General features: G+C 28.9%; 10 protein-coding genes across 10 annotated transcripts; 6 read left to right on the forward strand and 4 right to left on the reverse strand.

Moving 5' to 3' along the window:
- Positions 1–1,207: 1,207 nt before the first annotated feature.
- Positions 1,208–3,834, forward strand: BX663DRAFT_484914 (nucleoside phosphatase family-domain-containing protein; the record flags this gene model as incomplete). Its single annotated transcript, XM_051524578.1, has 2 exons — positions 1,208–1,427; positions 1,514–3,834. The coding sequence occupies 2 exons, from the start codon at positions 1,208–1,210 to the stop codon at positions 3,832–3,834; spliced, it is 2,541 nt and encodes an 846-aa protein (XP_051384818.1).
- A 294-nt stretch (positions 3,835–4,128) lies between these two features.
- On the forward strand, positions 4,129–5,247 carry BX663DRAFT_503733 (Brix domain-containing protein). The gene is made up of 3 exons (XM_051526810.1): positions 4,129–4,268; positions 4,330–4,774; positions 4,858–5,247. Exons 1-3 carry the CDS (start codon positions 4,150–4,152, stop codon positions 5,164–5,166), a joined length of 873 nt encoding a protein of 290 aa, XP_051384819.1. The 5' UTR covers positions 4,129–4,149; the 3' UTR covers positions 5,167–5,247.
- Positions 5,248–10,189: 4,942 nt separating this feature from the next.
- BX663DRAFT_503738 (uncharacterized protein) lies at positions 10,190–10,735 on the forward strand. The gene is made up of 2 exons (XM_051526811.1): positions 10,190–10,636; positions 10,702–10,735. Exon 1 carries the CDS (start codon positions 10,279–10,281, stop codon positions 10,549–10,551), a length of 273 nt encoding a protein of 90 aa, XP_051384820.1. The 5' UTR covers positions 10,190–10,278; the 3' UTR covers positions 10,552–10,636; positions 10,702–10,735.
- On the reverse strand, positions 10,736–13,100 carry BX663DRAFT_503740 (uncharacterized protein). The gene is made up of 4 exons (XM_051526812.1): positions 12,800–13,100; positions 12,002–12,653; positions 11,658–11,927; positions 10,736–11,558 (listed from the first exon to the last, which is right to left on the reverse strand). The coding sequence occupies exons 1-4, from the start codon at positions 13,050–13,052 to the stop codon at positions 10,835–10,837; spliced, it is 1,899 nt and encodes a 632-aa protein (XP_051384821.1). The 5' UTR covers positions 13,053–13,100; the 3' UTR covers positions 10,736–10,834.
- Positions 13,101–13,851: 751 nt separating this feature from the next.
- On the reverse strand, positions 13,852–14,567 carry BX663DRAFT_550467 (uncharacterized protein; the record flags this gene model as incomplete). Its single annotated transcript, XM_051531215.1, has 2 exons — positions 13,852–14,421; positions 14,484–14,567. 2 exons carry the CDS (start codon positions 14,565–14,567, stop codon positions 13,852–13,854), a joined length of 654 nt encoding a protein of 217 aa, XP_051384822.1.
- Positions 14,568–15,625: 1,058 nt separating this feature from the next.
- On the forward strand, positions 15,626–15,997 carry BX663DRAFT_503744 (uncharacterized protein). Its single transcript, XM_051526813.1, has one exon. The coding sequence runs from the start codon at positions 15,697–15,699 to the stop codon at positions 15,925–15,927; it is 231 nt and encodes a 76-aa protein (XP_051384823.1). The 5' UTR covers positions 15,626–15,696; the 3' UTR covers positions 15,928–15,997.
- Positions 15,998–16,240: 243 nt separating this feature from the next.
- BX663DRAFT_559795 (uncharacterized protein) lies at positions 16,241–17,393 on the reverse strand (the record flags this gene model as incomplete). The annotated part of the gene is made up of 4 exons (XM_051531871.1): positions 17,318–17,393; positions 16,885–17,250; positions 16,551–16,786; positions 16,241–16,482 (listed from the first exon to the last, which is right to left on the reverse strand). Exons 1-4 carry the CDS (start codon positions 17,356–17,358, stop codon positions 16,241–16,243), a joined length of 885 nt encoding a protein of 294 aa, XP_051384824.1. The 5' UTR covers positions 17,359–17,393.
- Positions 17,394–17,472: 79 nt separating this feature from the next.
- On the reverse strand, positions 17,473–19,087 carry BX663DRAFT_503752 (uncharacterized protein). The gene is made up of 7 exons (XM_051526814.1): positions 18,891–19,087; positions 18,720–18,748; positions 18,520–18,657; positions 18,372–18,453; positions 18,225–18,316; positions 18,090–18,169; positions 17,473–18,018 (listed from the first exon to the last, which is right to left on the reverse strand). The coding sequence occupies exons 1-7, from the start codon at positions 19,048–19,050 to the stop codon at positions 17,628–17,630; spliced, it is 972 nt and encodes a 323-aa protein (XP_051384825.1). The 5' UTR covers positions 19,051–19,087; the 3' UTR covers positions 17,473–17,627.
- A 381-nt stretch (positions 19,088–19,468) lies between these two features.
- On the forward strand, positions 19,469–21,425 carry BX663DRAFT_503753 (heme peroxidase). Its single transcript, XM_051526815.1, has 5 exons — positions 19,469–19,717; positions 19,815–20,055; positions 20,139–20,391; positions 20,514–20,639; positions 20,714–21,425. The coding sequence occupies exons 1-5, from the start codon at positions 19,537–19,539 to the stop codon at positions 21,107–21,109; spliced, it is 1,197 nt and encodes a 398-aa protein (XP_051384826.1). The 5' UTR covers positions 19,469–19,536; the 3' UTR covers positions 21,110–21,425.
- Positions 21,379–22,111, forward strand: BX663DRAFT_503761 (uncharacterized protein). The gene is made up of 3 exons (XM_051526816.1): positions 21,379–21,573; positions 21,638–21,743; positions 21,811–22,111. Exons 1-3 carry the CDS (start codon positions 21,425–21,427, stop codon positions 21,988–21,990), a joined length of 435 nt encoding a protein of 144 aa, XP_051384827.1. The 5' UTR covers positions 21,379–21,424; the 3' UTR covers positions 21,991–22,111.
- The last annotated feature ends 2,388 nt before the right edge of the window (positions 22,112–24,499 follow it).

Here is a 24,499-nt window from a genome sequence, read left to right on the forward strand (position 1 = left end):
ATTAAAAAAAAAAAATACAGCACTGTTTAGTTTGTCTTCCAATAAGAATTCTGAAAGACATTTTAGAATATAACAGCTATTATGAGTATGAAGGACTTATTTGATAGTAAGTAATTACAATGGAGTTAAAATACAATCACTCAATATGATACGCATTCAATATTACTCTGCAAGAAGAATTGTCGTATTATTTTCAATTAAGGTATAATTACACCTGATAAATTACTAATAGAAAATTGCTTCTATTTTTGTTAATTGCCTTGTATTTTCATGTCAAAGTTAACTCTCGTCTAGATGATGCTTTTTATACGAGAATGAAAGTTCATATTTTATGAGAATCAAATTCATAAGAAAAAAAAAGGTTTCTGTTATTCTGACTAACTCATCTTGCTCTGTTGAAAAGACGCTTCTTCTTGTAATTACGTATAAAGATTGAATTATAGTATTGCTGCATCGTAGATTCAATAATACTAAAATAGATTATAAATTAATCAAATGCTACAAGTCGATTCATTGATAGGAACTCAATTAACTTTTTTTTTTCCTTTTGAAACATTGCTTATAAAGCTCTTAGTATTCATGGCAGCAAATAGAATAGAACTTTACTCTACGCTGACTACTACAAGCAAAGAAGATCACTTGTTAGATGAGTAAAGGAATATAGACAAGTTTCCGATTTACATCCAATCGTCTAATTTGCTTGTCACACGTTGTACAAGTGTGTTGTCTATAATAATATGATACAGCAGTTATTAAGACGCTATTCTTGTTACATAATAAAAAATGGCTCTTAAAGTCAATATTGGTATTTCTACTATGACACAAAGTTAAAGAGATCATTTATTTTATTTTATTTTATTTTTTCGCTCTTATCAATAAAATGGACTTGGCAAAGTATTGGTATTTACCAGCCATCATTTATTAAAGGGGTGGGCTATTTTTTTTTTTTTTTTTGTTTGGTTTTCTTTTCAAATTCAGTAAAATTTTAAATTCATAAGAAATATAAATGTTCATTTTATTTTGATTATTACTTAATATTCCTTAATACAGATAAGTAAGTATGCCATCAATATACATTTATAAATTCATTCTATTTTATTTGTTTTTTTTTTAAGAAAAAAAATGCTTTTGTACTAATGTAAAACAAAGAAAATTGTCTTCTAAATAATAATTAAAAAAAAATATACAGTGATAGGTAAATTGAATAATGTCCACAAATCCTACACCAAATGATGAATGGGCAAAAAATAGAAAATATGGAGTAATTATTGATGCTGGCTCATCTGGATCAAGAGTGTATGTTTATTCTTGGAAAGATCATGAATTTGCAAAGGAATTATATACAGTTGAAGAATTAAAAGGAAAAATACCTATAGTTGAAAGAGCAGATAAAGATGGTTTAAAATGGACGAGCAGAGAAGAGCCAGGTAAAAATTGTCTTATTCTGCTTTATCAATTAGAAAGCAAAAAAAAAAAAAGAAATCGTTCTTATTTTTTATTTATTTTTTTAAAGGTATTTCAACTTATGGGACAAAGCCAGATAAAGTTGGAGAACATTTAGATATGTTACTTGACTTTTCGAAAGAAGTTGTTCCTATTGACAGCCATTCATCAACACCTATTTTCCTTATGGCAACTGCAGGCATGCGACTTTTACCAGAGGAACAACAAAGGGCTTTGTTGGATTCAACTTGTAATTATATACGAGAAAAGACGGGATTTTTTATGAGTGATTGTGATAGTCACATAAAGATCATCTCTGGAGAGTTGGAAGGCGTTTATGGTTGGGTAGCTGTCAATTATCTAATGGGAGGATTTGATAATAGCATTAAAGCTTATGTGGAGGAGAAAAAGGGTGAAAAGGAAGAGAAGATAGAGCAACATCATACATTTGGGTTTTTAGATATGGGGGGTGCCTCAGCTCAAATTGCTTTTGAACCTGAACATCATCAAAAGGAGGAGCATATGCATGACTTGACAAGAATTACACTTCATACGTTAGATGGAAGAACGGTAGATTATGATGTATTCGTTACAACTTTCTTGGGATATGGGAGTAATGAAGCCAGAAGGCGTTACCTTGAAGATCGCGTCAAAAAGTTATTTACTATCTCAAATGGGAAAAAGCTATTAGATGAGAATCATATGCTACCCATGGATGATCCTTGTCTTCCTCTTAATCTAAACATCACCGATACCTTTTCTACAAGTGTCGCCCTTGCTCTACATGGAACAGGCGATTTTAATCAATGTATAGAGAACACGATATCACTCTTAAACAAGGACGCTGATTGTCCATCCAAGCCTTGTCTTTTCAATGGTGTTCATACGCCTGATATAGATTGGTCTGTTAACAAATTTGTAGGCATCTCAGAATATTGGTACTCGTCACATGATATTCTCAACTTGGGGGGTGTCTATGATTTTACAGAATATGAAAAAAAGGCATCCGATTATTGCGCAAGAGATTGGTCTCTGATAACTGAAAAAAAGGATTTAAGCATTGCAGAATTGAATCGATATCAAATGCAATGCTTTAAATCAGCTTGGATTGTTAATATACTACATGAGGGCATTGGAATTCCAAGGATTAAAAATCCAAGTGGCCATTTCAATTTGACTGAAGACCAGGAGATTTTAGAGCAAACAATTGAGAGTGTAGAAGCCAAGAATTGGAATCCACCTTTCCAAAGCATTGATACCATTAATGATATTCAAGTTTCCTGGACACTTGGTGCCATGCTTTTACATGTAGCTAGCAAAATTCCTTTAATAGATCATCATGATGGTTTCCTTGGCCATAGTACAGATAATGAAGGCCCTCATGAAATTGCAGATGGTGTGCTACAGAACCCGAATCCTCCTGGCTTACATAATGAAGATATCAATAGTAATCACAGCATTGAAAGTAAATCAAACTCTATAATCCTGAATATCATGCTACTTTCTTTTATATGTATTTTGATCATGTGGATTCTACTTAAAAACATTCGAAAGAAACGAGGCTATAATAGATCTATGACCGGTGCGAACGGTGGTATTCTTGGTAACGAAACGATCATCAATAGTGGAAATTCACCTTGGAGATTCTTGAGTCCTATCATGTATTTCACTTTGATAGCAAACTCAATCTCTAACTCTACTATGATCATCCGACATTGGCTCTCTCGTCTATTGAGAGGTAATTATAATAGTAATCAATATCAGTATACGGCAGTTAGTGGTAACAATAATGATATACCTGTTGACATGGATGCCTTTGAAAGTGGAAATAATAACAATCATACAATGAATACAGCAAGCGAAAATGTCGTAATTAATATAGGAAATGATCGTTTACTGGGAGTATCTAATAAGACACCAAGTGTTATTTCAAAGCAATATTGGAGCAAAAAACGATATAGTGGTGATAGTCATAACGGTATCTTCCAAACGGCTGATGTAATGGAAGGTTCTAGTGTATTACCATTTAGAGCATCTTCTGTGGTAGGACTTGCAAACCGTAATGGAAGTATATCGAATTTAACAGCCCGTACAGGAAGTTCACCCAATTTGAATGGTCCTACAAATAACAACTTATCTACTGCTGTTGATCGCTCTTCATCACCTCTAGCAACAGAACTGAACTTAACACGTTCAAGATCTCGTGTTGGTTTTATAATTCATGAGCAATCTGATGAAGAAGAATATACTTTAGTTGATGGACCATTATTATCTGATGATAACCCAGCTGCAGCATGGCTTCAAAATGCGAATAGTCGATTAGCAAGTCCACGAAATAGTCCCAGGGGAAGTCTAGATGAACGAAGAAAGAAAAAAGAAGAAATCAACTAATGAAAAAAAAAAATCAAAATCAAAATCAAAGCATATTTACATTTTAGAACCATATATATACAACTTAATTATTTATAGCATTAAATATTATATTCCCCCCCCTTTTTTTTTTGTACACTTATAAATAAACTTTTTTAATCAGAAAAATATTGCGGCATGAAATTTCATACATAAAACAATACTATAAAATTCAGCTGGACTGTCATCGGACTGTTTATGTGGCTTTTTTTTTTTCCTAAAATCTATCTTTTAAATTGTTATTTTTTTTTTTTTTATTCTTCAGACTTTAATTATAAACAGAATAAATTAGTAACAATGTCTACTCTATACAAGACAGCTGAATCAGTAAAAAACAAATCCAATGAAAAGACAAAAGATAAGAGAATTAACAAGCAAAGAGTCATGATGCTGTCCTCTCGTGGTATTACCTTTCGGTAAAATATAAATACATGTATAATTTTTGATCTAATTATTATTAACATGACATTAATATAGCTATCGACATTTACTTACCGATCTTGAAGCTTTATTACCTCATTCTAAGAAAGATGCTAAACTCGACACAAAAAACAACCTTTACATTTTAAATGAATTAGCCGACCTCAACAATTGTAATAATGCTGTATTTTTCGAAGTTAGAAAGAAACAAGATTTGTATGTATGGATGGCTAAGACACCTAATGGTCCTTCAGTAAAATTCCATCTTCAAAATTTGCATACTTTAGACGAATTAAAAATGACTGGCAATTGTTTAAAGGGATCTAGACATATTTTATCTTTTGATAAAAACTTTGACTCTGCACCACATTGGAGTCTTTTAAAGGAATTATTAGGCCAAATTTTTAATGTTCCTAAGGGATCTAGACGCTCAAAACCTTTTATTGATCATGTTTTATCCTTTTCTATTGTTGATAACCGTATTTGGTTTAGAAATTATCAGGTATATATATATATATATATATATTTCTTGCTTTGATTGGAATTGTGCCCTTCTAATTATATATACATATTTATATCTTTTAGATTGTTGAAAAAAATGCACAAAATACACCTGGATATAATCCTTTAGATAAAGAAGATATTTCATTAATTGAAATTGGTCCTCGTTTCTGCCTTACTCCTATTCGTATCTTTGAAGGCTCCTTTGGTGGTCCTACAGTCTTTGAGAACCCAGAATTTATTCACCCTAACTTTGTTCGTGCTGCTATTCGTAAAGAAAAACTTCAAAAGTATAACATAAGACAAAAGAACTCTATGGAACGTGAAGAAAGAATTAAGATGGCCGAAGAAAGTAGAGAAACAGAAGCTAGTGATAAGCGTGTTTTCCAATAGATAATAAATTTTCTAATAGTCAAATGTATATTGTATTTTAAAGGATTTCAAATATACAGTTATTCTTAGTATTTTATTTTATATTTTTATTTTTATTTTTATTTTTATTTTTTAATGGGTTTTATTTTGGGAAGATGTCAAGTGTAAATATTAGTATTATTCAGAGCAGACATGGCCGTCTCTTTCTCTCATACAAAGCTGCCAGTATCTCCCCTCAATCGTTGTTAATTACAAAAATATTCATCATTGCTTAGATGAACAGAAACAAAACAAATCAAAAAAAAAAAAAAAAAAAAAAAAAAAAAAAATGTGTTTTCAGATAGAACTGGGTTTAGTTTGCATATAATTCAAAATAATGAATGGTCTGAAAAAAAAAAGGTACACCTGCAAATGTTGAAGTCTATACAGAATTTTGAACCTTTCATTGATAAAAACCAAGACAAAGACTTTTTTTTTTCTAGATCGATTGTTGGAATTAAAGATATCAAATGCAGAACCAATAAACAAAGCAATGTTTAAAGAAGAAGGTATGCTACAGATAATTAATTAGCGTATATATGATTCATCTTTTACATATATAAAATTCATTATTATCGAATGTCTTTCTTAATTTACAGACACATATTAAGGAGCAAATGTTACATTTGAATATGGAACAAAAAAAGTTCTTTTTTAAAGCGTATTGTCTATGTAGATGAGCTAAGCTTAACAAATTTTCAAACAATGGTAGCTTCATTACGGCAAGCCAGATTAGTAGCAGATAAGATACCAGAAGGTAATAACAACTTACATGTTCTTTTTTGTAGAATGAATTGTTCATCTCTATTATAGCTTTAATAATAATAAAAAAAACAAGCAGAAAAAGCTAAAAGTCAGGCTATTAAGATTTTCAAGTCCTTATCAGTTATTGAGGAATATATTGAGCCGAAAGATAGAATCCTCTTAAGAAAACAAGACAAAATAGCCAGAGTTAACTAAACTGCGAGAACAAGCTATAAATCAAACACAACAGCCCCCATTTGAAAGATATATTAGTAATACAAATGATGTGACAATATCAACCACTGCCATAACCACTTCCCCCTTTACTAGAGACCATGATAGCAAAAACTGGAGAAACAACAGTAATTTGGAACATACAGCTGCTGAAGAGAAAAATAAAAAACTTGATGTCAAAAAAAGTTAGATACAGCACCTTTCATTAGTATTAAATTATTTACGAGAATTATCATCAAGAACGTCTACTTTCAACATTGTTCAATAAAAAATATCTTATATGCATAGCCTCTATAGTTTTTTATACTTTGAGTTCAGACATTATTAGTTCTTTTTTTCTAAATGAATCAAAAATAGATATTATGTTTACCTTGTATTAGATGACGTGAATTGGCAATGTAGACATAGATGATAAAGTTTATTTACCAAGTTTTCTAATTAAACAAAATTTTATAGTCTTTTTTAAAAAAACTATATATCTCTACTGGTTACAATCAGCATTTATTCTACTGTTCCATTTCCCTTTATTTATTCAATGAATAAATTGTTTATGGAGAAAAGATAATCTGATATCACAGCTTACAGCAAATAATTTATAATTTGATAAGAGGCAGCTAATAATTATAATAACTTCAAGAGATAATAAATACTTTTTTACTTCAGACACTACTGTAGATAAAATAAAAGGTATACATTTATACATTTATACAAGATACTCTTAGATATTTCTATACAGTATTACTTGTTAATGCCCTTTTATATACTCAAAGAATAAAGTTAACTATACTAAAGTCTATAAATGGACAAAATTTATATAAGCAGCAACAGAGGGGGAAAAAGCTCCGTTTAAATAAATAAATAAATAAAAAAAGGGGGAGAAAGGAGCTTGGCATTCAATATGTATGATGATCTATATTTAAAGTGTAACAAAGGTAAACAGAGTCATATCGTTAAATTCTTCTAATAGAAAACAATAAGCCACAATAAATCACTGTGCCTATTAGAAGCCTTTTGTTTATGTGAAAAAAAAAATATAAATAGGGGAAGAAAAAATTTATTTTTGCTTTTCTTTTTCTTTTCTTTCTTTATGAAAGTGATATTCTGAGGATATTGGTCACTATAAACAATAAATCGTCAGTGATATTCTCCGGATAATGGTCACTCTAAATAATAAATCCCCCAGTGAAGTTATTTGGATGTATTGGTCACTTAAAATATTCAATCCCGAGAGTATCTTTCATTTGGAGTTTTCACGTCTCTCGTTAAATATGACTGTGAAAGGAAGCACATAATGATCAACCTCCACGATTGGTTGCTTCTGGAAACAGTAGTCTTTTTTATTATATAGAGAAGCTACTGGCTAATTGGATCATTACCCCTTTTTTATTATTAATTATAAATGAAAAAAAAAAAAAAAAAAAAAAAAAAAAAAAAAAACTTTTATGTAATAACGACTTGTAGAAGAAGATTCAATACTAACTAAATGAGCTTTGTAGTTGCTTATGTACTGTATTGATTATCATCTTTATAAGATGGTGTAAGGATTAGCAGAAAGGGTGCAAACAGGATTGTTAAATTAGTAATATCAATAAAAAACAGGTTTTGGCTGTAATATTCTAATTAAAAATAGCGATATAGACCATCATGATAATAGGCATTCTGCACTATGAAGTTGTTACTAAAACAAAAGAATCAAATCCAATGACTGAAGGTTATATCATATTACCAACAAAGCCTTTAAAAGGCATATTGGATAATTTTACCGTTAAAAAATAAATAAAGGGATTGATTAAAAAGAGTATATCATTCAGGGTGATATCCTTATTAAGATATCAGAAAATAGATAAACATAAAATTATATTAAAAGATTGTAAAAAATCAACGAGACTGAACAGTATATTTTTACAAGGCATATAGTTAAAAAAAAATATATATTTCGCTTCTGGCTCCTCCGTTTGGCGTATAATGCCGATTTATATGTCAACAAGCATCCCATAAACTAGCAATCAATATATAATGCTTGCTTGACATTATTCAAAGATAAACCCAATCCTTCAGTAAAGCTCCAGAGTACTTAGAACAGCTATCATATCTTTCACTCTATCATTTAATCCTGTAGTACATTTGACTGATAAATGTTATGTATACACACTTGTATCTTTTTCAGTACCATTTCCATTCTGTAAATGTGATGTGGGATAATATTGTATTCTTGGTGAACTATGACATTGTTATTTCTTAGCTATCTAATGGAATCGATTTGAGCAATCATACAAACAAGGAAAGAAGTAGAAAACATACGTATACATCAGTTTACTGATATATAAATATTATAATACAATCAGTTTAATTTTATGTTTATATCTGGTATACATGTTAACTGGGCACGTGTAGTATTTGTCACGCTCTGATATCTAACGGTCATCAAAATAAGGTAATCAAAGTTAATTGTTACCCTTTAATTTAATACCACTTAGGGAATAGTATTAAAAAAAGGGCTTTTAACTTGTTTATCTATTTACTCATGACTTGTGAATTATTTATTGTACACTTTACTAACAATATAAAATAATATAATGTTTTTCTCTCTGATTTCAAATATATATGTATACAGATATTTATTATATAAATACCTATCCCATATGAAATCTCCAATTCTTGGGTTATTGCTCAATTTCACTGATTTTATTAGTCCTTCTTGTATAAATATCCTGGTATCTTTTGTTAATAACTGTAAACTTGAAGGTCAGAGGACAAGTTTTTTTTTTTTTCGCTTCTGAAATGTACAACAATAAAAAATGCGTTGTAATATGCATTAGGTTACAAATATTACATATATCTTACAAATATACAACATTAGCTTTGTATACTATTGCGAACAATATACAAAACTAAAACTACTTTTAATTGCTACGTAAGAAGACTGTTTATGTTTGAAAAATATATTTTTTATTATTACATCGATTGTCAAGAAATAACTAATCGTAGATATGATACAGTATTTCTGGGTAACAAAGATAATAACTAGTGTTTTGTTTTTTTTCAAGAGTTTATTTTATTGAAGAACATGGCCATATGATATAGTACCACAAGATTAAATCTTTTAGACAATAGTGTGTTATACGCTTTTATTACTATAGGATACTACAGTTGTTTCACAGTCGATCGGAAAAAAAATAAAAGGTCAAAGAAGAACTTTCTACTGAAGTTTCAAGAAAAGAAGTGACACAGTTACAAAAGATAAAAAAAAAAGTTTTTTTTAACTAATAACTAAAATGGACGGTTAAAGAGTTGTAGATTAATCAAATTCCTTTATAAAATCATATCTAAACAGTATTTCCTGATATAGTTTGTTATATGCTAATTTATTAAAACACATACACACATTGGACAAAAGAAGCTGTAATTATAAATGTCATATAAAGAAACTGATAGTACTTTAAAGTCAACTGAGTGTACAATCAATGAAATGAGTTAGTGTTGTTTAGCAGCATCACGGACAATCTCTGTATGACGGAAAGTATTAAAAAAAAAAGAACTTATTTTATATCAACGTACTTTATAGTGAATCTTACTCTAAAGGAACCATCATTAAAGATATTTCTTAAAATATGTATATACATGTTGTACCATTTATTTATTTATATTTTCAAATAAATATATCAGCCTGGCCTTTTGTACTAATTGTAACTAATTGTATAGACATGATTTCTTTTCATCAAGACTTGATATAAAATAAGTTGTAGCTTTTTCTTTTAAATCAGTTATATATATTTTTGATTTAGCAGATAATATCCTGATAAGTACTTTTTTTAGTAACAAATAAAACCAAGCAACAATTAACAGGATGTGAACTAAAGTAAAAGCTAACTAGAACATTGCTGCACAAAGATAAACACTTGCTAAACTCTATTTGTTAGTAGTAGAGAAAATCCAGTAACACCCTATTTCAACTATTATTTTTTTTTTTTTTGCTGTTGTTGTTGTACAATGTTTATGCTTTTATTCTATGCTTTTTTTTTTTTTTTTTTTTTTTTTGAAAAAAATACACATATAAATACTCTAATTATTAGATCCTTTTTTTTTTCTTGTAAAAACACAGTCAAAGAAAAAAAAATGAATCTTCTTAAACACACACTTATGTTAAACTTATTTGTTATAACGTTACTTTTAAGTAATGTTTATGCTTCTAAAGTTTTCTGTGGAAAGACAAAAGATTGCAATTTACCTGGTGTAGGCCCAACCTATAGTTGTGGTCACGGTTTAAAGTGGTCTGGCTATGAAGCAGGAAGTAATGAGAAATATTGGAGTGGACCCTATACTAGAATGCAAGACTTTAGAAATTGCTGTGAACAATATTCTACTCCTAGAACCTATTGTGCTAAATAAATAAACATATATGTATGTATATTATATATACTATACATATTGACTGCTTATAAATAAATGCAAAAAAAAAAGACAGACAGACATAGTAAAGTTTGTTTAATAAATTCGATATTTAATAAGACGATTATTAAATACAATATTATTTATTAGACTATAGTTGATAAGAAGAAGAAAGGTGTATACATGTTATTAAATAAATTAAATAAAAAAAAAAGAATTAACAAATATATAATAAAATAAAGTAATTTTAACATGTTTCTAATATATACGCGCATTCGATAAACTATAATTCGTTATTATCATTATTCACTTCAAAATGTACTTGCTGTTGATTTTCTTCAACGCTTCTTAATCTTTGACGATGAGAATAATAGTTCAATTTTTTCATACATTTGTTACTTTCTCGATTAATTGCCCAAGCCTTTATAATAACTAAGAAGGTAACATAGGATAATGTCATAGCAGTAAGAGAAACAGTAACGTTCAGTAAGAACATTGAATCAACATGGTTACGTCTTAACCATAACATAGTACCATGATTGGATGCCATAAAAAGAATGGCGCCAGCTACTAATAAGAATGCACCTAGAGCTTCACTTGGAGGTCGAGTAGGTATATTATTCTTTGGAGGGTTTCTAAAGAGTGATAAATAAGTAATAAAACGACAGATAGAGGCGGCAGAAATTAGAAGACCCCAAAGATAATGGACTCGACTTGAATAAATTGTATCTTGATGATGATTCCCCATAGAAATGCCGGTCATGAAAACAGTCAAGGCAGGAATAGGATTGAAATGAGTTAGATTGGCCGGTGAATACTTTTTCTTCAAACTATATTTCTCATTGTCATCATCAGCATCAGCATCATAAGCCTTTTCGTCACTATTAGAAGATCGATTTCTACGACGATTTGAAACCTTGTAAGGTATTTCCGGCATCGCTTTTTCGAGCATTCTACGAATAGCACGACTTTCAATAAGCATACCAAGTAAACCTGCCCACCAAAACCTTTTAAATAATAAATATTATTAGAATATATACATATATATATATATATATATATGTTTATTTTTTCTTCTCTCTCTTTCTCTGCCAATATTAACTTACATAAATGCTAAACTAGCATGTTCAAGATCTTTATGAGTCCATGTGGAATCTTGACCAAAGTGTTCCATCCAAGTATTTGTAATACCATAAAAGAATATAAGGAAACATTCAATCATTTCAAAACTAAACTTATTTCCATTTTCAACATAATTCCAGGCCCATCCCTTTTCTGAGAATGCACCAAGATAACGAGCAAAAGTAATTATACCATAAAAATAAAAAACAGCGCCCTTGATTAAATGTGCAATACAGCCAAAAATGGTCCAGCCACTATATATGTATATAATTAATAAACATTACGTTCCTTTTTTTTTTAAAAAAAAAAATCAATAAAGTAAACTTACCGACAAACACCATGATATACTACTAAACCACTTATTGTTTGAGTGAAAATAAGTAAAACAAAAATACGACCCATAATTAAATGGAAGAAACGACAGATTGTATTTGTGAATGTGTTATCAGCTGCAATTTCAAAGCCTCTCTTGATAAAATTGGGAATATAGGGTAAAACCATATTTATCAAACGTTTTGAAATGGAGTCCACTCTTCTTTCTTCAGTAAATGAGTAACTCATTAATGGGTCCTCTTGATCAATCTCCAAGGTCTCCTCATTGAAAGAAGAAATTTGATCTTCATCATCGAAGGCTACATTATCATGATTATTCTGTAAAGTGGAGCCAGACATAAGACTATCACTTCTAATCGATCTTCCTTGTTCTTGACTTACAAGTCCAATTGCTTCATACTGATTACTTTCAGCCATAATATGATTCTTGACAGCATTTGCAATTTTACGTACAAAGCCAGCCACAAATTGTAAAATAAAAAGGATATAGAGAATCCAGCCAAAGGTATGATGAATATTACCTTGATATAAATGAGGAGTACTATGACCATATAATTTACCAAAAAAGAATCCAAACATGGCAAAAGTAAAAGTTAAGATTTGAATTGGCATATGTAAATTAGACCTTGCAATACCGAGCATAATACCTATTATAGTATATAATAGATGTATATAAATATATATATAGATAGAGAGAGAGAGAGAGAGAGAGAGAGAGAGAGAGTAGGTAGGTGAGTGAGTGAGTGAAAGAAAAGGGTTTATCGTATTGATGATATGATGAATATTTCTTTACCAATAGGCATTAAAATCCAAAAGGCAATCGACATAAATGTAACATGAATATAGAATAAACCTTTATTATCAGGAAGTAAAGCATAAGACATTGGTTCATCTCCGGTTGCATTAAATGCAGGAACTTCTTCATTCAGCATATCATGCTCTGCATGATTCATAGCCATCTCTTGAGCACTCGCCAATTGAAGACATGGTATGATTAATAGAACAAAAAAGAGTGAAGTAAATATAGAATGAACTTTTAAGTTCATTTTGATGGTTTGTATAAGAATAGATAATGACTCCAAAAAAAAAGAAAATAAAATAAAAAAGATAAGCTTTATATATGATAAACATGAACTGTCATTATTCTTTTATTTGGCGGTCCGCTAAACAATAAAAAAAAAAAAAAAAAAAAAAAAAAAAAAAAAAAAAAGGAAAAAAGATAATTCCTTTTCCGATATATAGTTGCCCATTCATGACTATCTTATTCTGTCCAGACTGAATATCTATTTTATGTAAAAATAAAGTTGTTCTAAGATAACAAAAGAAAAAATAAAGAAAAATAAAAAAGAACAAGATAAAGAAAAATAAGATATATAAAGAAAAATAAAAAGTAAAAAGGTATCATAAAAACTAAACAATAGACGGTAAAAAGTTCTCATGACACAATAAAACGGAATATTTAAATACGCGTCCATGTATCAGGCACGCGCTTGATTGTAGATAATGAAAGTAATTGTTCTGGTAATAAAAAAAAATGTATTGGAGAGAAATTCTATATAAAATCACGTTGTTTAGTAAAACAAAAAAAAAGGGTTTGTGCTTGTTTTTTTTGATATTTGGTTAATTTATTTCTTCTTGTCTTTTAAACTAAAGAAGTATACGTTCAATCATAGTCAAACTACTTATGTAATTCAATACTATTAAAAAGAAGATTATTAGAAAAAAGGGGGTCGTCGTTTATTTATTATTGTTCCTTTTTTTTTTTTTTTTTCATCGGTATAAATTATAGTAAACAATATAAAAAATTCCCGAAATAAACCCTTGATATTATAAGATTGGCAAGTATTATTTACTACATGGAATATTATGTTTATCTATTAAACGATCACGTAAAAACTTAATTTCATATTCTAGTTTATGAATGTGGCTTTCAAGATTACTTGATTTTTCTGTCATATCTCGAATAAATCCTTTTAGCATTTGTTCTTTTTGTTTCTTTTTGACTCGAAATCTTGCGCTTGCGGCTGTATTCCTTTTTCTCTTATCTTCATCAGCTATTATCCTTTCTTTATCATAATATTCATCTTTAAATGCTGTACTATTTTTCGTAGGTAAGGTAAATGAGAATAATGGAGTCGTATCATAAGACTCTGGAAGTGTAAGTACCTGTGTAAGCTCTTCAATAGTTGTAGAAGGTAAAATCTTTGGTAATAATATTTTTTGTGCATGCAGTTTGTTATTACTTATTAATGTTGTTTGTTGCTGCGGCGGATAATAATGATTTTGTTGTTGTAATAAATCATGTTTCTGAGAGAGTTCATAATCTAAATAGTTTGCAAGGATTTCATAATTAACAGGACATAGTTCCTTTGTTGATGGTTCTTTTAAGGAAGGCTCTATATCAGATGTATTTACCTAAATACATAGTTTTTACTATTACTATTTATTCATAATAAAGAAAAGTGTTCATTAAATACCCAAGGATGATGATCAAGACTTGCTTCAGTTGTTACTAGTCTTTGTTCATTTATCGTATTATCAACTAAAGGTAATGTATTCATTCTAAAGGCCCAAGAAAGAAAGAGAATAAAAACGCAAATAAGCTTATACAATATTCATCTAACAATCAAAAAGAAGACTATGTTTTTATCAATGATTAGTAATTCTTCATGTGTATCACATGAACAGTCTTTATATATCTATATGTTATACAGATTGTCTTACATTGTGATTTATGTGACTAAAAAACCAACTGAAATTGAGGTTAGATAAAATAATGGATAATATAAGATAAAATAAATATACCAGTGAAAGTACTGATGGTTTGGATATTATATAATGAGTTTTAAAAGAGCAAAGAGAGTGTTATGATTGTAGTCGTCCTCACAACTAAGTTAATAGAAATAAACCATCATTTATTACATAATAAAGAGATTATTCAAATAAAACTAGTATATTGTACTTCACAGCATAATATTCATTCTACATTCAGTTTTAATAGCAGTCATTATTAGAGTAATCGAACTGTGATGGAACGTAATATAATAAAGAAAACTAGAAAGAGAAAGGGAATAAAAGGAAGTATAGTTTGAGATTGTTTTTATTCAACAAAAGAAAAATAAAAGAAAAATAAGAATTGAAGGTTAAAGATTATTTTGTGTCTACATAACTGCTTATATTTATACTAATGAACCTTGAATCAAAGGAATAAAAAATAACCGTCAAAGAACATAAGTCACAAAATAGTGTTAGTATTCAGATATACATCTTGTTGATTCAAGAGACTAATCTATGGATTATCTACTGGGTGTTATAATGATCTGATTAAGTTTTAAATAAAAAATTTATTGTTTAATCTGAGTGTATGTTCCTGATACTCCACTGTGGAAGGCCTGTCACCCCAAACTACACCCCTTAGATCACAAACGATTTAGGAAGTTACAACGACAATTTTTACAAGATAACTCAAACACACGTCGTAGTGCTCTAAATAACTCTACGCTCCTCTCTCTTTGCAGGTCTACTATATCTATAGATCCTATCCTTTGGTTACCGATGTCCTTTGTTGAACGCAGTCGATACATACGTTGGCGGCTTGGATGGCTCCCAAACGGTTACTCCACTCACCCATCTCATCGACTCACTCGACGACATGCAATCATATGTCTCCAAATGCACTGTCGGTTACAGATGTCTGAAACTATAGAAGATCCCCCGCCCTTCCTTTTAAATCAACTTCCCACCAAGAAACCTGCCTCATCTCATTCCGTCATCCCTTGGCACATTCGATGGTCCTCCATCTGCCTTATCCTTCATGAACTTGACCAGTTACAATATAATAAGCCGATTCTTCCTACCCCACCCAATCCTGGTCAACATCTCTTTGATTGGCTTCCACCGTCTCCTACACTACCTGTATAATTTTTACATTGCACCTATCACACTCTTCTTTTCCTTTACATTTTTCTTCTTGCACCTAAAGAGGTTTTTTTTGTTCCTTATTCCTTGAAACTAATCCGGTCCGGGTAAATTTGAAGTACTTAATAACATCTCATGCTCAAATGGGGTCATGTATTTTTAAATAAAAATTGCTGTTTAATCGTATATAATAGTAAAGCTAGGCTTTGTTAAACCTGAAAAAGGGGAAAAAAGGCTTTATTTTAGTAATAGGGTGCCTTGTAAAATTGCATTATAATAAGGGAGTTTTTTTTTTTTTTTTTTGTAGACATATTTATTAAGCATTCTTCTTTAGCTTAGATACATCTTTATTGCTATGATTATGGGTTATTTTCTTTACTTTATTGTAGATTAGCAAAATAGTAAATAATAAAGAACCCAATGCTTGAGCATCTTCTTGAAGTGTAAGTAACATTGTTAATAGAATATAAACAATAGTAGACCAAAAAGATATCTTTACATCCACAGAAAGCCTTGGCATTGTTAAACGCCATTGTAAACGATCAAGCCCAAGTATTTCTATTATGTAATATTTAAAAAATGAATAGGATAACTGTTTATGGTTTTTTTTTTTTTTTTTTTTTTACCATTCCATAATCCTCCTCCACAACCTGTTAATGTACCACATAGAACTCTAGCGATTATTTTCTTGTTTTCTGTCTTTATTGTTACACCATCTACACCATATTGAACAAGTGAGTATCCCCGATGAAGTCCACTGATAAAAATGAAGATCACTTTTAGCACAGGGAAATTAGTAAAGATAAAGGATATCCATTTAAATACAAATGAATTGGAAAACATCATAATACAATAAATGAGCCTAATAAATGTATATATATGTGTGTATGTATGTGTGTGTGTGTGTGTGTGTTCGATTTTAATTGAACTATTTGATGGTATTACTAATTTTTAGTTTACCCATAAATAAACCATATTTCATCTTTGTAGATTACACTAAAGGGTTCTCCTCTAAGTAACGCAACTGTACATGTACCGGCTGAAGATAAAATGATACATGATATAAATCCTTGTACCCAAGAAATATGTTTAACATTTCCTTCTCCTATTGATGTACGGTATGCATGTATGATGAGTATAGCCTTTACAATTTCTGCTAAAGGTAATTCACTAAAAAAAGGGGGAATAGCAACTTTCAAATTTCTAATGTACTGAATCCCATGTGTTAATTGTTGCAAATAAAAAATGGCATTCATTTTAATAAATATAAAATTAACTGCTAGTGTGTGTGTGGTTTTTATATTTATATAAATTGTAAAATTATTTCTAAAGTAGAAAGAAGCAGTCAATATTTAAAGACAACAACAATGATCGAATGCATCAATAGAATTACTCATGAGTATAATGAACTTTTCTTTTTTTTTTACATTCCATAATAAAAACAGAACATACTAGTAGATTTCGTTCAGATAAATCTTTATAATTTAAAATATGATCTCTATAGATTATTACCATTCAGGTAATTTGAAATTATATATCCTACTATTGAGGGACTGTCTTTTATAGCTTTGTTTGGGCATAGGTCTATTACATTTAAGATTTAAATTATCCTAAAGCACTATTCAAGCTCTTTTCAAACTCTTTAATAATAGACTTTTTAAAATGATATATATATAAGGATGCTGTATTTATTGTTTCTTGAATTATGAAGAAGAGGTACGATTTCTATTAAACTGCGAACTTAGCATATTAAAAATATTTTTAAGACTAAAAGAAGATAACCAGGAAGAAGATACTTGATCTTCTTCTTTAGTAGTAGTATCACTGTTTTCTGCTTCTTCTTTAATAGAAGCAGATTCATCAATTGTTGTTTCAGGAACATGTGTATTTTCAATCATTTCTTCTTCCTTTGAATTATCATCGTTAACCTGTTCTTCCTCTTTACTATCTGCAATTGTATTTTTGTTCTCATCTATCAAAACAGGTGATTCCACTGCTACTGCTACTGCATCTGTATTAACGTCAAGGGCAGAAGTCATAATGATATCTTCTTCTGATTTATCCTCATTCTTGTTAGCTTCTTGACATTGTTTACTTTTTTTTTAAAAAAAAAAGAAATAAAATAAAATAAATAAATATAACATTATAATGCATGTATAACTTACTAGTGATTTGTTAAAGCTTCAGAAGCGAGATTTATAGCTACTTTTTGTTCCTCAGGTGCTTTTCTTCCTGAAATATGACGCTATACTCTGAATATTAATAACAACACAATAATAAAGCAACTAAACTTCATTTACCACTTGCACTTCTTGATCTCTTTCTTTGATTAAATCACGGATTTTATCTACTAAACCTTCATAATTTAAGAAGCTACCTTTACCAGTAATAGCTTCATACAAATATAAATAATGTGCACTATTGTGATTATTACTATATATTATTACCTCTTGGTAAATCTCTACAAGATGTATTTACTATGAAAGGATATTCAATGGCTTTCACTATTTCAATAGCTTTTAATGTTCCCTATACAAACAGGTAAAGAAAATATTAAAATAAAATAAGAGAAAAAAAAAAATTACTATCACTTACCAATACATAAGCATAATCTAAATCTTGCTGGTTTCCCGCATCTTTCACATAAGTTTCACTATAATTGCGTTCGTCATTTTCACCAAAATAAATACCAAAAGCTCCATTTGTTTCATCCATAATGGCCCCAACCCAAATCTGATGAACATTTAGCTTCTAAATAACTAGAGTATTAAGGGAAAAAAAAGGAGGATATTTACCTGAGATGCGGTTGACTTATTTTTTGTAACTATTAACGTTATAAATCAGGATTGTTAATTACAAAAATAAATATATAAAAATATAGCAGATATAAATATATACATATAAATATAAATATATGTATATGTATACCGTATGTCGTATATGTATATGTATATTTATGTATTTACTTTTATCTCCAGTCTTTTTCTTCGTTACTACTTTCTTGTTGGGTTTATTTTCAGCTTTTGTTTCTCTTTTTCTTTTTACTACTTTCTTATTAACAGGATCACTGTCATAAGGAATGAAACTAGGAACGCGATTGTCTTTTAATTCAAGATTAGAGCTCATTTATGCTTAAATTTTTATTTTATAAGTTATAAAAAAAAAAAAAAAAAAAAAAAAATGATAAAAAAAAATTTTTTTTAATTTATTAAACAATAATAAGGAGCAGTAGCATCAGTGTCAGTACTAGGAAATTAAAATTGTAAATGATGTTGCATATACATGTATTATACAAATCATGCTGTAAAATACATTTGTACAAAATCTCGAATCATTATTTATAATTTTAACTTTTTTTTTTTTTTTTTATAAATAGATGTTGCACAATCTTCAAGTTGCTATGGTTGTGTCTTAATAATAAATTGATCTTATTATTTTACTCCACTGTATTATTAATTTTCTTATGTAAAACCCCTGTTAAACATATTTGACTATTATATATATAACCGAGAAAATTTTCAGTTTAATTTTTTTTTTTCTTGGACCATTGTTTGTTTGTTTTTTTTTTAACTTTAATTTTTTTTTATTATTTGTATTAGTCATTAGATTGTAATGGCTTCTTCATTACGTCCATTGCGTTCTTTAGCAACCTGTATGGGGACGCATCAATTCATGCGTCCTGCTGCTATTATCCCCAAGACTCGCGTATCTCCATTCCAATATAGCAATAGATTCTATACCACTACTCCACCTGTCAAAAATGGTGGCAAATTTAGCCCTCTTTTGTGGATTGGTAAATTATCATTTTATTCTCGTCTTTTTTTTTTTTCTTTTTTCTTTTTTTTTTTTTTTTATAAAATAATATTTATATTTAACTATCTGTATTATAGGTCTTGCTTCACTCGGTGGTGCATATTCATATTATCAAAATCAAAGAGCTATCAACATTGATGCTAGTCTTGATCAAGATAAAAAGCCTACTGAACCTAAAAAGGAATTAAATACAAACGGACCTTCAACCCCAGCACCTACTAATAAACCTGACAATACAAAGAAAACTGCTGCTGAGAAAAATATTGATTACCAACAAGTATATAATGATATTGCTGAATTATTAGATTCAAATCCTGAGTAAAGTTTTAGAGTTATTATTATTATTATACATGTGTATGTATTCATATGTTTCTTCTTTTTTTTTTTCTGATTTTTAATAGATACGATGATGGTTCATATGGTCCTGTTCTCTTACGTCTTGCTTGGCATTCATCCGGTACTTATAATGTTAAAGATGGCTCAGGTGGTAGTAATGGTGGCACTATGCGTTTCAAGGCTGAATCCTCTCATTCTGCTAATAATGGATTGGAAGTTGCACGTGATTTACTTGAAAAACATATTAAACCAAAATATCCTGAATTAAGTTATGGTGATATGTATACTCTCGGTGGTGTAGTAGCAGTTCAAGAACTTGTAAGTTGCGAATTAAAGAGATATAGAATATATATAGAGAAAAAAGGCCCATTCGATTAATTCTCCTTTTATTTTTTATTATTATTATTATATTTATATACATATATATATGTATATAATAGGGTGGACCTGATATCAAATGGAGACCTGGTCGTAGAGATCAAGGTGAAAATATGTGTACACCTGATGGTCGTCTTCCTGATGGATCTAAAAAGGCTGACCATGTTCGTGATATCTTTTATCGTATGGTATGTAATGATGAATAAGTTTATATATTATTATTATATATGCTAAACTAGGGTTTTATTTTTATATATATTAGGGCTTTAATGATCGTGAAATTGTTGCTTTGACTGGTGGACATGCTTTGGGTAGATGTCATCTTGATCGTAGTGGTTATGAAGGACCATGGCAAGAAGCACCTACTTTCTTTACAAATGAATACTATAGAGCTATTACTACTCGAGAATGGGTTAAGAAGGATCTTCCTAATGGTAACTGGCAATGGAGTGATAAGAATAATCCTGATATTATGATGTTACCTATTGAAATTGCTATGCTTGAAGATGAAAAACTTAGACCTTATTTCGAACTTTACGCTAAAGATGCAGAACAATTCTTTGAAGATTTTGCTAAAGCATTCAAGAAATTGATTGAACTCGGTGTCCCTTTTACTGGTGAAGAGAAAGAATATGTCTTTAAGAGGGTTAATGTTTAAACCGTTTCTATTAAGGAGATCAAGTGATATAATAATATAATAAATGCATTCAATAATTTATGATAAGGGGTAAAATGAAAATCTAACTTTTAATTGGCTGTAACTCTCAATACAAGATATTATGCAAAGTATAACAATAACTTATATTTCTTTATACTGTCAAAGAGAATAATGAATCTTTAATAAATAGTGCAAAACTATTAGAAAGTAACGTGTATATATAAATAAGATATATAAACTTGAAAAAATAAACAAAAAAAAATAAACAAAAAAAAAATTAAAATTAAATCCTATTACTTAATCTTATAAAAAAAAATGAAGAATATAATTCTACTTATTTTGCTTTCTATCCTTGGAACAAATGCATTTTGTATATACAATAACATTGAAAAGGGCGCAGATGGTACAGTTACAAAATATTGGTTAAGACAACAGCCTTATAATGCTGGTCCCAATTATTTCTCGTAAGTTTATTAGTTAAAAAAAAGTTCTAATATTATAGTATTTACTTTCCCCCCCCTTTATTAGGCGTTTTGCAAATTACAATTTAGCCAATGGCGAGAAAACATGTTGTGCTTACACAAACACGGATTGCTGTAGATCTGGAAAAATTGATGATGAACTCTACATGGTTGTAAGTATTTAATTATTATTATTTTCCTTATTCTTCCTCCTAATCTATGAAATCTATAATATTACAGGCTGCAAGAACTACCGGCACTATGACCTTCCCTCCTCTCGTTATCAGTTTTCCCTCGGGTGGTTCGATTGTGTTTAATGGTGACGCAAATCCAGCAACCGAGAAGATCAAGGTCTACAACCCTGATGGTTCACCTTATGGCTTTAAATTCAGAGTCGACGATCAAGCTGGATATACATAGGGATTATATCTGATTAGAAGAGAAAAAAGACTCTATTCTTTAATACTTAACTTATTCTATTTACTGTTATATTAAACTATGAATTATACATAGATGATTATTTATTTACTTGATGTAAAATATAAAAATAAACCATATTTAAAAAAAAGAAAAAAGGTTACCAATAGGTTTTAGAGATTAGTCAGTGTTATCCAATAAAAAACATTGATATAGGAGATCACGATTATTACATAATTAATGCATTTATATTAATAATAAAATTAAGCTAGATATTTATTCTACCATAGCTATACTTAGTAGTAAATAGTTTATTTATATAATAGTGTTTATTTTCTACAGAATAAATAATACACGTACATATATACTAGTAGAATGAGCAGGTTTTATTATACTATGTGAAAAAAAGGAAACATATATAGATCACGCTTAGTCAATTAAGCAGGTATATTTATTTATATGTTATATAATAATAATAAGAATAATAGGAAAACATTCAGAAATTACCCGCCTGCGATTACTCGTTCTTTATTACTAATAGCAGGGCTACCCTAGCATTTTTCTCCTTTTAGTTATTTTGTTTGACCTGCGAGTCTAATCTAAAAAAAAAAAAAAAAAAAAAAAAAAAAAAAAAAAAGAGAGAGAGAGAGAAAGAGAAAGAGAAAGAGAGAGATGATTTAAAGCAATATTTCTTTTTTAGTGCGAAAGAAAAAAGCAATAGTGCTGTTAAAAACACGAAATTTAGAATATCATTTCATCTATTATTTTGATAACAGTAATTTTCATTTTTTTTTTTTAAAGAATAATGCAAAATATTCACATGATTGTTAAAAAAAACAGTTCGATCCGGAATACATCATGTGTTTGTTATGCATTAATTCTATAGATGGATATGAAAAAAAATCTTCTATCAGTGCCAATAATACAGCTGTTCCAAGTATAGAAAGCCTTTTATTATATGTACCACCCAAGGCCTAACAAAAGAAGGTTCAGGTTAAATATTTCTCCAGTGAAGCGATCCAAATAAAATTATTGTACGATAATTCCTTTTTTTTTTCATTTTATCAAATGCTTATATTTAATTTTGTCACCTTATTCATATTACTCCTTTTCAAATATCGTCAGTTATTAATTATTACTTTATCTATGATATATTACCAAAATTATTCTTCATAATTTACTTCACTTTATTATTAACTATAATAATTTCGTATTGAAAACATATAGATATCACATTGAAAGAAATGTTATTGAAATCATCATCTCATCTTTTTTTTAATTAATTTTGTATTTTGGTATTTAAACTTATTTACATCTGATAAAGAAGTATATTTTATGTATTCCAGCTATGGTACTAGCTTTAATTACAACAATCTATATTATAAATACATTTATGTAATTTAACCCTCATATTCAATATATTATACAGACATAGACACCAATAAATGTATGTATCTTTCTTTAAATAATATTAAGATCTATCATCACTAGTTGCACGAGTGTTCCCGAATTAAGATATATAAGAGCAATAACTATGGAAATAGTATATTTAGCTGGATCAAGCTATATATTTAAACATCTTTAATCAGCAAGAATAACTGTCATAGTTGTAAGACTTGTAACTTAATTCAATAAGATAAATAGTCATAATAAAGCATATAGTGCACTTGTATAATAATTTTGTGTATATTTACTGTTGTATAAATAATTAATAAAAGTCCTACATCTAAAAATATATTTTCTTCTATTATTGTTCTGCTGAATATAGATTTATAAAGATAACTTTATATAAGTTAAACTAGGGTAAACTAAGAATAATAAAATACACGTAATAATTGATTCCACTCAGAATAAACATGTTAGTTATAAAAATAAATATATACAAAAGACATGGATCTACATCTATAATAACTCTTAGTAATCATCCTATAATTATATTATCAAATACAATTTGTTATATTTTTATCTTCTTATTACTCATCATCTTTATCCACAAAATATATAAATGCTTTTACACTATTAACCCTTATTATATATACTTGAATTGAATTATACTTAGAATTGAATTAATTCATTTTTTATCTTAATAAACTTATTGACAAGTCTCAACATACTTTTTCTGTCCGTTTTCTTTTATTTCTCTTTTATTTCCTTTATTTATATTTTTATTATTTAACTTGCCTAAACCACAACATTTGAATCTTTAAGTATTTTTGTAAATAAAGTAACCCGTGAAAAAAAAATTGAGCTTCCTAGGGTACTTATTTAAAAATTGAATAATAATATAATTTATAGTGATCACGGCTACCATAAAATAACTTATTTTTTTTAAAAAAAAAAAAAAAAAAAAAAAAAAAAAAAAAAAAAAAAGTGTAACTGTAATGAGAAAGCGTAAGAAAATTCGATGCCAACAAATTGGTGAAATAATGGGTGGATTTAGGAATTTCCATTAATTTTATTGGTCAGTCGGAGCTTAAATATATCAATATCGAATATAATTGATATAATGAAA

This window comes from Cokeromyces recurvatus (assembly GCF_025118155.1).
Source record: "Cokeromyces recurvatus strain NRRL 2243 chromosome Unknown BX663scaffold_7, whole genome shotgun sequence".
NCBI classification, from domain to species: Eukaryota; Fungi; Mucoromycota; class Mucoromycetes; order Mucorales; family Mucoraceae; genus Cokeromyces; species Cokeromyces recurvatus.

Coding starts and splice junctions, on each gene's coding strand:
- BX663DRAFT_503761 (XM_051526816.1), top strand. CDS start 21,425: ATGAAGAATATAATTCTACTTATTTTGCTTTCTATCCTTGGAACAAAT. Junction 21,574..21,637: donor GCTGGTCCCAATTATTTCTC/GTAAGTTTATTA, acceptor CCCCTTTATTAG/GCGTTTTGCAAATTACAATT. Junction 21,744..21,810: donor ATGATGAACTCTACATGGTT/GTAAGTATTTAA, acceptor ATAATATTACAG/GCTGCAAGAACTACCGGCAC.
- BX663DRAFT_503733 (XM_051526810.1), top strand. CDS start 4,150: ATGTCTACTCTATACAAGACAGCTGAATCAGTAAAAAACAAATCCAAT. Junction 4,269..4,329: donor TCTCGTGGTATTACCTTTCG/GTAAAATATAAA, acceptor ACATTAATATAG/CTATCGACATTTACTTACCG. Junction 4,775..4,857: donor TTTGGTTTAGAAATTATCAG/GTATATATATAT, acceptor TATATCTTTTAG/ATTGTTGAAAAAAATGCACA.
- BX663DRAFT_503738 (XM_051526811.1), top strand. CDS start 10,279: ATGAATCTTCTTAAACACACACTTATGTTAAACTTATTTGTTATAACG.
- BX663DRAFT_503753 (XM_051526815.1), top strand. CDS start 19,537: ATGGCTTCTTCATTACGTCCATTGCGTTCTTTAGCAACCTGTATGGGG. Junction 20,392..20,513: donor TAGTAGCAGTTCAAGAACTT/GTAAGTTGCGAA, acceptor TGTATATAATAG/GGTGGACCTGATATCAAATG. Junction 20,640..20,713: donor GTGATATCTTTTATCGTATG/GTATGTAATGAT, acceptor TATATATATTAG/GGCTTTAATGATCGTGAAAT.
- BX663DRAFT_503752 (XM_051526814.1), bottom strand. CDS start 19,050: ATGAGCTCTAATCTTGAATTAAAAGACAATCGCGTTCCTAGTTTCATT. Junction 18,658..18,719: donor ATAAGTCAACCGCATCTCAG/GTAAATATCCTC, acceptor AATGTTCATCAG/ATTTGGGTTGGGGCCATTAT. Junction 18,019..18,089: donor GAAGCTTTAACAAATCACTA/GTAAGTTATACA, acceptor TTAAAAAAAAAG/TAAACAATGTCAAGAAGCTA.
- BX663DRAFT_503740 (XM_051526812.1), bottom strand. CDS start 13,052: ATGAACTTAAAAGTTCATTCTATATTTACTTCACTCTTTTTTGTTCTA. Junction 12,654..12,799: donor TTGGATTTTAATGCCTATTG/GTAAAGAAATAT, acceptor ATACTATAATAG/GTATTATGCTCGGTATTGCA. Junction 11,559..11,657: donor CATGCTAGTTTAGCATTTAT/GTAAGTTAATAT, acceptor ATTATTTAAAAG/GTTTTGGTGGGCAGGTTTAC.
- BX663DRAFT_503744 (XM_051526813.1), top strand. CDS start 15,697: ATGTCTGAAACTATAGAAGATCCCCCGCCCTTCCTTTTAAATCAACTT.